The 8908-nt window shown below is 55.1% G+C and overlaps 2 protein-coding genes across 2 annotated transcripts; both read left to right on the top strand.

Moving 5' to 3' along the window:
• Positions 1 to 726: 726 nt before the first annotated feature.
• On the top strand, positions 727 to 3130 carry TGME49_263240 (hypothetical protein). The gene is made up of 4 exons (XM_018781320.1): positions 727 to 1117; positions 1486 to 1514; positions 1714 to 1864; positions 2212 to 3130. The coding sequence occupies exons 1-4, from the start codon at positions 1109 to 1111 to the stop codon at positions 2566 to 2568; spliced, it is 546 nt and encodes a 181-aa protein (XP_018637155.1). The 5' UTR covers positions 727 to 1108; the 3' UTR covers positions 2569 to 3130.
• A 3102-nt stretch (positions 3131 to 6232) lies between these two features.
• Positions 6233 to 8908, top strand: TGME49_263230 (hypothetical protein; the record flags this gene model as incomplete). The annotated part of the gene is made up of 1 exon (XM_002365382.1): positions 6233 to 8908. One exon carries the CDS (start codon positions 6233 to 6235, stop codon positions 8906 to 8908), a length of 2676 nt encoding a protein of 891 aa, XP_002365423.1.

The raw sequence follows: 8908 nt of genomic DNA on the forward strand, positions 1-8908 counted from the left end.
CAGTCAATTATTGTCGGACGGCGATACGAGTCAATGCATGCGTGGAACACTGGAAATTTGTGCACATATACAACAGTTGACTACTGAAAATTCATGGAAACATTTTCAAACGACATTTTTTCCACAGTGCAGGAGCTGCTACGAGTGACACTGTCATATATCTTTTCGTGGAGCGAGACTGAGACTTCTTCGACAGGAATAGCGAGGGATACCACATACTAAAATTTCGACCGTAAAATAAAGTGAGGCGGAACTGCATAACATTGACGGCTTTGGAGAGACTCCAATTGTTAATAGTGCTCCTTGGCAACCAGACGGAACGTGACTGCTGGACAAGTCGATGGTGAAGTTTAGTCTCACACAGCCGACTACACGCGACCAGTCCTAACCGTACTCGGGTGAATTGGTCTACGAACTGTGTTAGCCTGTGCCAGGTAGTCCTGAGTCGACTACAATGGCCTCTTTTGTGTGTCTGTGTAGTTTTATATCACTTGAAATTGGGCAGCGGAACCGGAAATCAACCGGCACGGAGAGGGTGTCTGGCTGGTGCCCCGAATGGAAACGAGCTTATATTGTCAGGCTGCAATAAATCAGTTCTGACGTGACTTATTCTGCATAAGACACAGCTATGCGGACCTTTTCGGTGCCGTGGCATGACAAGAAATTACCAAAAGCTTTTGTATGACTTCAGCTATCAGTTACATAGCGGTACTGCTGTCCGATCTTGCGTGCAGAGTTGCATGCACAAGCACGGTAGTTGTGACCTAGCAGACAGGTGTAGGTATGATTGGGTGTTCAAAGGTATGCACACCCATCTTTCCCTTGTCTACGTTTTAGTGGAAGGTGGTACGCCTTTTGAGGGTTCACCGCTTTATTAATACATCTGTCTTGCTGTTTTTAGTCACACCTGTGCCGTAGCACCCGACCCTGTCGTCGGGGTAGCGAAAACACACTCGCAGCCTGCAAAGCGTGTTGCCGCGGCGGTTCAAGTCAAGAGCATCTTTCCAGAATCTACCTACTCTGATGCCGTTACAGCAGACATATGTCATAAGGCGAAGCCTCGGCAAGTCACGAGAGAATATCGGACAGGTCCAGCAACTGCGGCAGCATGGCGGCGGTGAGCTGAGTGTACATACGACTTGCGCCGGGACCACGCAGAACAGCAACGAACGACCACGTGTTCTGTCGCTTCTCAGGCAGTCACACATAACTGTTCTTGTTCCTCTGTGCATGCTTGTGTGTGTGAAGTGATATGGGGCACTCCTTTTTTTTCCGATACAGGCCATATTACGGCTTACCATCTTCAAGACTACGAATGGCGAATTTAGTTCCGCTCTAACCCAGTTGCATGCGAGAAAACCTAATCACAGAGTTTCAGACAAAAACCAACTTGGCACCAACCTGGGATGGCACTTGTACCAGGATCTACACAGCGTGGGTCTACTTTCTTGTCTTCTGTGTCGCGATTTTTTTTGCGTTATGCAGGTGTGGCGGGCCGTCCAGTTCGTGAGCAGGTAAGCTGCGTAGTTGCCCCTTGCCTCTGCTCCTCAGCCTTGTGAACAAAGTGAAGTGAGGGATCATCGCTATACTAGCATCAAGTCGATACAGCGTAACTACCTTTGTTGCCAGTCGCTCTCTGATGGCCGCGTTGTCACCTGTGAGCGCCGTCAACGGGGCGTTTTTGTCGTTCCCTTTTCTTGATTTGAACATCAGCTGGAGCCTGAGCGATTGGAGCTCGTTTGCTGCAGTGCTCTGTGCGATTGACTGCACCGTCCTACCGGCTCTTGTGGCGGTACTGCCAGTCCTTGGCCTTATTGGTGACGCAGAAGGTGCTCACGAACAACTTCATCATTACTCACATCTGGTAAGCCGCTTGGACACGCACGCGCATATGAGCAAAACCACTTTTACCAGCGAATTCCTCAGGGAATAAATTGAAGTGATATTGTTTCGTCTACAGCGGCATTATTCCCAGTTGTGGAGCCATATATTCTGTTTTTACCGGTAAGAGCTATCTCGAGAAGTCCACTGCTGCCAGCCTGTTTTGGTCCAGTGGCAGCAATGCGATGCGGGCGTTGTTTAGACTTCGATGCACGAAAATGAATTGCCTAATTATTGATCGGGTTTGAGATCCTTTGCTGCCCATAAACGTTGATGAGTTTTCTCAGTGGTTCTACTGTCTCCGCATTTCTGCGTTGTTCCCTTTTCTAGGCAGCGTTCTACGTCGTTCTGCCCCTAGGTCTCATCACACTCGTGATTAACTATACGCAGCATCGACGACCACATCTTCTTCTTTGGGGACTGCTCGGTCTCTCGATTGTTTTCGTTGCACACTCGCACCACAGGGTCCCCCTGCCCCACTGGCTACATGAAATCGTCCATCACCACACCGCAGTCGGCGTACTGGGATCGGCTGTATTGATTTCCAGTAACTTTTTCTCCCACAGAGCCATCCACGGCCACGGCGCTGCAGGCTCACATACTTGCTGCGAAATGAAGGGCCGCTGCCATGCAGTGAACGGAGACAGACACGATGTTGGTGTAGCTTCACAAGCGAAAGTGAACTGAGGTCTGGCATAACCAGGGAGAGACTGCAGCGGAACGGAACTCTTCCGCGGGATGCCTGCAGCTGAGGTGTACAGTTTAACATCCACTGTAACAGGGTTTTCTTATGGAATCAAAAGTGTGTTGACGCTTGGAGGACACACTGTCAACGTGGTTAAGTAAACTGGTAGCCAGCAGGATTTTCCATGCCGCGTGTTCATAAATCAGTTCTGAAGGTTCATCTGTGGAGGCAGCAGATTTCAGTTATAAGACTGATGTAGTATTTACTCCTTTTGTGAATGAATGCGACTTGCTTCCTGCTTGCCTTGCATGCCGGTTTACTGTTTCCTGGTATTTGACTGTTTGTATGATATAACTCTGAGTGTTCCCCCTCCGTCTTCATGCCACGTTCACGGCTCGCAGGCTCGGTGCCATGTGGCCAGTGTCAACGGCACGGCGTGACTGCCTGTAATGCGAGCGAACGAGCAGTTGGACAACCAACTATGTGCGGAAGTGTGGTGCTGCTGGCCTCTTGAAAGCTTATATTGAAGTTATTGAAAGCAATTCTGGTCATTTTCAAGCCGTCGCAATCACAACGAAAGGGAAGTGCCGTCTTCTGCAGTGTGATAGCGTGGTCGCACTGAGAGCGAATATGTCTGTTGCTTTTTCACTTAAAAGCAGCGCCCCACCATTAATCTTGCTCTGCTGCATCAGTACCAAAGCCGATGTTGTAGAATCACGCATGAACACTTCGTTTTCCAGCTGTGCTTCAACACTACTTCCACTCCGTCAGAAGCTTCAACTCTTGAAAAGCCACGTTTCAGGTGGCAGCGTCCAACACTTGCGGTCCGACCGATTATTCTTTCTGTTCCCAATCCTTTTGAGTGCACCTGGCGCCCCGCTCCGAAAAACACTTGCCATGACCTACTCTTCAAAAATACTTCACGGACATGGTTTAATCGATCGCGGGTGGACGAAGACGATTGAACGGACGAGGCCTTTTCTGGTGTCCAATGAGGATGCCAGGCAACTCAACTGTCTGAATTGTTTAAACATACTGCGACTAGTCACCGTTTGTCGACATTCCCGATCAATTTGACGTTGCTTTTTCTGGGTCTGAAGCGATCTTCAAGTTTCGATCGTTGCGGCTCGCCTAGACCTGGAGGCTTTCCCGTCTGTGGTGCTATGTGTGTTTGTATACGAGTTCCCCTCGTCTGGTCCTCGCGATCAATAAGCCATCGCTGCTCTCCAGTCTGACACCGGGCCACACAGCTATGGTACAGCTATCTGCATGCCTGCTGCGACAAACTGACATAATTCCTTCGTCAGTGTCAGGTTCCCTGCGGTCTGGGTGCAGAGTGGCTCGAGTGCGATGACGTCTTTGAATGCAGGGGTCCCAGAGGTGACTGGAAAACAAATCGTCGATCTGAGGCTTTGATGGTGGCGCGCTGCATTCAGGTCTTCGAGTCCGGTAAGCCTTATTTTTACTCCCCCGAGCGGAACCGGGGTCGTTTGCCGGACTTCAAGAACAGCGTGCATGCGTTCGTGCGTCCCGCCCCTAGGGCACCCGCGCTTTTCCGGAAACAACTCCACAGAGAGCCACAAGTGTCGACTGCTTTGCGCCCGCGCGAGAAAACGTGCCAATTCGAGCTTCATTGCGAGAATTATTCTGTTGACAGCGCTGTTCTGAATCAGCGGTCGTCTTGCCCTTCGGACTTTGATTCTGCTCCCAAGTGCTGCGTGCGGCGACCTCCCCACATCCTGATTCCGGAAAGAGTGCCTCGTGGAAAGGCAGAACCACGAATGCTTCTCGTTTTTGTCTTCATTTAGTGGAACCACGATCGCAGGTTCTCGCTGCAAATTCCTCCAGGCGCAGACCGCCACTCTCGTTGCTTCTATGTCAAATGCCATGAACCGCGCGCGCGGTTTCGTCCCCGAAATGTACTTCCACACTCTCGTGAACTCCCGACCCCCCTAGCAGGACGCGGGTTCGTGTGACGCTGCGTTTTGTCGGTCCACTTGCTTTTTCGACAAAAATTCCTTCTGTGTCTTCAGTGCTGGCCGGTCCTCTGAGACGCAGGTGACTCCCGTGGCCAAGTGGACCAGGGGTGCGGAGGAAGGGGAGGCGAGAAGGACATGCCAGAGATTCATTCTTGGGTGGAATATCGACACCCACGCCTGGCACCAACCCGCCGTTCTGTCGTTCCCCCGAGACGACGCGGAGCCCTTTCCGGGAGCCGGAGGAATGTTCCTTTCTACTCTGTTAGTGCAGATTTCGCCTGTCTCGCGAGTCGGACTGTCCCCGGCGCGACCCCAGAGAAGCTTCCCGCCGTTTGCACGCGCGCGTGCCTCGACCGGAAGTTTTCTCAGAAGGGATATTATTGCTTGTGTACGCACTCTGGAACCTCCTGTGTGAGTTGCGTTCGGGGGTCCTTCACGTTCTGCCTGCAGATTGGAAACACAGACCCTCAAGATCTAAACCGTGGCGGGGGGGAGGGGCCGAGGCGCTCCTCCTTGTCAGTGCTTTTCAGGACTGCCGCCCTAGCCGCAGCTCAGGCGGTTTCTTCAATACACCGGCAAGCTTTGCCGTCCGCTCTTTGCTTCCTGGTTTTGTTGCTCTTTCGCTCCCCGCCGTGTGCGTCGCCAGGAGTTGTGCGGCTTGGCTGCTTCCCGCCCCGTCGCCATTTTGCGAGCGAAGGAAATCAGTGGAACCTGCGTGGTGAGGGCTGTGGCTGCTGCGAGCAGCCCGGCCGGCCCGCCACCGGGAGGGGCGCAAGTCCCTTGTAGAGGCCGCTGATCTTTTGGAGGAGAGAAACGTTCTCCGGAGTCACCTGAGTCTTCTAGGACTGTTAGTTCGATAGTACCGGGGAGCTCGCGTGAGAGAGACAGGGAGCGACCTGGAAAGACGGAGATCGACCGTGCCGGAGCAAGAGAGGAGAAAGCAGGGCAACGCGACGGACTGCAGCCTTTCTCGTAGCTTCTGAACTCTGGTGTTGGTGCAGAGGGTTGACTTTTTGGGAAGGAACCGGAGAGTTGGGGGCTGTTCTGACCAAAGCGCCGCGTCTTCGGTGGAACAGGGAATTCACCCAGGCTTTGGGTTTACGCAAGAAGTTTGTTTCTGTAGTGCGGGCAGCCAGAGGTCTCGGTTTCGGGCCAGTCGCATGCGCAGCATAGTACCGTCAAGAACTCGGAGTCGTTTTTACACGAGAAGGCGTTTTTTGTACACGGCCTTTTTCATAGGGTGGAGTTGACATTCACCGAAGCAATTCTTGAACTTAATCTCGGAGAAGATTCAAGGGTACTCGCGAAGCCAAAACGCGTGTGTTCACATACTCTGAAACTCCTGACCACGGTTTTCCCTTCCTTTGCACAGACTCATCCATTCTGTCCTGGCAGGGACACTGTCAACAACGCTGATCCTTTGATTCGACAGGACACCGAGGAACGCAACTCTGGTGACAGTGAGACGAGACCACAGACCTTGTCCAGGGAATCCGAATTGAACTTTTGCCCTGAACTTGCGCGGACTCAACAGGTCGAGTTTGAGGAATCGGCGAGCGCTGAGAGTTCCGGTACCCTCCAGTTGTACATGCACCTCGCGCCTGGGGGTTGGCGCGCGCATCTCGTTTAAACAATTGGATCGGGTTGTCTGTCGAGTTGCGCCCCGTTTTTGCAACGTCGCCTCGCGATGGGAGAAGCCAATGCTGCCCCCACCATTTCCCGTGCTTCAGATGAGCGAGCTGCGGAAGCCTGCTCAGTCAGCTTGAGTGCGTCGCCTCACAGCGAACAACATGAGCAGACCCTTCCCGTCCCCACTCACCCTGTGGTGCCCGCACCCAGCTGGCGGCGAGACTGCGCCATTTTCCGCTGGTTCAAGCGACCGAAAACGGAGCCGCGGGAGAAGCCGGAGCAGAGACACGAGGCTGCGCTGACGTGCGTCTGTACGTCGTCCGTCGAAGAGGAGTTCGAGAATAAAGATTTCCAGAAGAACTCGGCGAACCGCGGAGTCGCTGGATCGTCTAGACGTCCAACCTGGAAGCAGCCCGGGAACGAAGAGGGCGAAGAGAAGGCGTTGACGCTGTACGAGCGGGACCGGTCGTCGTTCTTCTCCGACTCCGTCTCTGCTCGCGCGGAGCCGCTGGTGGATGTGCTGTACTTTCCCGGAACCCGCATCGCGATTCCTAGGTCCATCATTCTCTTCATGTACATCCTGTCGGCGTTCCTGACCGGGAGCACGTACTTTGGATGGCCCGCGTTCTCCCATCTCCTCTTCAAATCTGGGGCGTTCAGCTGGGAGTGTCCTGTTGACGAAGATGGCGTTGTCATCAAGGCGCTTCCCAGTCCGACGGGAAACGGGTCGGCGAAGCCTTTCATCTGCGACCAGCAAGACGCAGCCGTGGCGCCGCTGTTCACCGTCGCGCAGGTTTCCGAGTGCTTCATGTGCATCTTCTCGGGTGTGCTGCTGGACAACCTGAGTCCGATGGTCGTCTCGCTCCTGGGCCAGCTGTTGAACAGCACAGGCTGGATTCTCCTCGCGTGCAGTTCAAAGAACTTCAGGGCCTACATCCCCGCGATGATCTGCATCGGATGCGGCACCGAGACGACGTATCTGCCCCTCCTGCGCGTCGCGAGCCTCTTTCCAGGGCGCCGCGCGACGGTCATCACGGTGATTGGAGCGGCGAATAGCGCTGCGTTCGCCATTCCTCTGATTCTCGTCAAAATTTGGGAGGCGGCAGGCCCGGCCTGGTCCTTCGGCGACATCTGCGCCTTCTACCTCTGCATCGGTCCCCTGTTCTGTGCCGTGATCACAATCTGCTTCATCCCGTACAAGGGGTTCACCTGGGATGTCGACGAGCAAGAGGACGGCAAGGCGCAGAAGGACGAGATGAAGAGACCAGTGCATGCGCGAGGCAGCTTCGACAGCGGGGTGTTCAGCCACAGCCCAAGCGGAAGTATCCTCGAAAAGCTCAAAATCCAGCAGAAGGTCTCGGTCGGCGGCAGCGTACCCACGACTGGCGAAACGCCTGCGGTGGTGCTGAGTTCCCTCGCCTCGGACTCCCCGTCCCCCTCGAGCTCGTTCCTCGTCTCTGTGGCGTCTCCGTTCCAGGAAGGAAGCCCAGATCCTCACGGTCTGCCAGCCTTCTCCCGGCTGGTGACTCAGGATTGCCGACGCTGCTCTGCCTTCGAGGTCGGAGACGCTCGCCAGGAAGACGCCGCTGTAGACTGCGTCCGCGAAATCCAGCACAAGGGGCGCGGACAAGCCTCGACACCGGTTCCCGAGGCGTTGCCGGAAGATAAAGCGTCCTGTGAAGACGACGAGGTCCAGGGTCCGCCCTCGCCGCACCTGCAAGACGCCACGAGGCTGGTCGACCGCGCTGGCAGGCGAGGACGACCAGACGAGACTCAAGCATGCGGGAAGCGCGTCAGCACGGAGCAAGAAGTCCAAACGCTGCGGTCATTGTCGAATCTCTCGCGACAGTCTTCCCGGAGTCTCGGCCAGCGGCCAGACTCGGTGTGCAGCGAGGTGTACCGCGAGCGGTCGGCGAGCCTCGTGCAGCACATGTTGGCGACGCGGGGGGCGGAGGCCGGCCGCTGCTCTTTCGCGTCGTCCTTCAACATGCGTTCGCGACACCTGGCGACTTCGCGCCTGTCCTGTCCCTCTGCCGCACCGAAGCCGTCTTTTTTGGAGCAGTTGTTTTCCAAGTACTTCCTCTGCATCTGCGTGTACACCTGCACGACTGCCGTGGCAACGGCGTTTCTCCAGAGTGCCGCCTCACGAGTGTACCGGGAAGACGTCCTGGAGGTCGCCGAGATCGCCTTCTGCTTCACCTTCGTCCCGTGCGTGATCATGGGCTGGATCATCGATAACGTGGGTTCCTTTCCGGCCTTCGTGCTTACGAACACGATGGCCATCGTCGCTCTCGTCTGCGCCACACTCTCGAACTCCGCCACCGTCCAGTACATCTCCGTCGCGGCGTTCTGCATCCACATAAGCGTCGATAACGAACAGATCTTCTGCTACGTCCAGTCCATGTTCCGCCCCGAACACTTTGGGAAACTCAGTGGCCTCTTCATCGCGTCCGACGGCCTCTTCGCGCTCATCGCCATCCCCCTCTACGACGACATCACCGTTCGGCTGCTGGGAGGCAACGCGATGCCCGTCGCTCTCGGCCTCACCGTCGTCCTCGTCCTCGTGTACATTCCCATCGTGGCCCTCTGGGTGGTCAAAAGGAAACATTCGAATCCGTACGGAGTGCATGAGCAGTGCGGCGCCATGGAGCAGCCATGTGCAGAGGCCGGAAAGAGGTGCGATCTGGCCGACAGCCGTCGGCTCTCCGAGGCGCTCTTTCAAGACAAGTCGTGA

The sequence above is a fragment of the Toxoplasma gondii genome, chromosome VIIb (assembly GCF_000006565.2).
Source record: "Toxoplasma gondii ME49 chromosome VIIb, whole genome shotgun sequence".
Classification (NCBI taxonomy): Eukaryota; Apicomplexa; class Conoidasida; order Eucoccidiorida; family Sarcocystidae; genus Toxoplasma; species Toxoplasma gondii.

Bases quoted from the DNA above. Each gene is read 5' to 3' on its own strand.
- TGME49_263240 (XM_018781320.1), top strand. The intron at 1,515-1,713 runs GTAAGCTGCGTA...TTTGAACATCAG, and splicing joins GCCGTCCAGTTCGTGAGCAG to CTGGAGCCTGAGCGATTGGA. The intron at 1,865-2,211 runs GTAAGCCGCTTG...TCCCTTTTCTAG, and splicing joins TTCATCATTACTCACATCTG to GCAGCGTTCTACGTCGTTCT.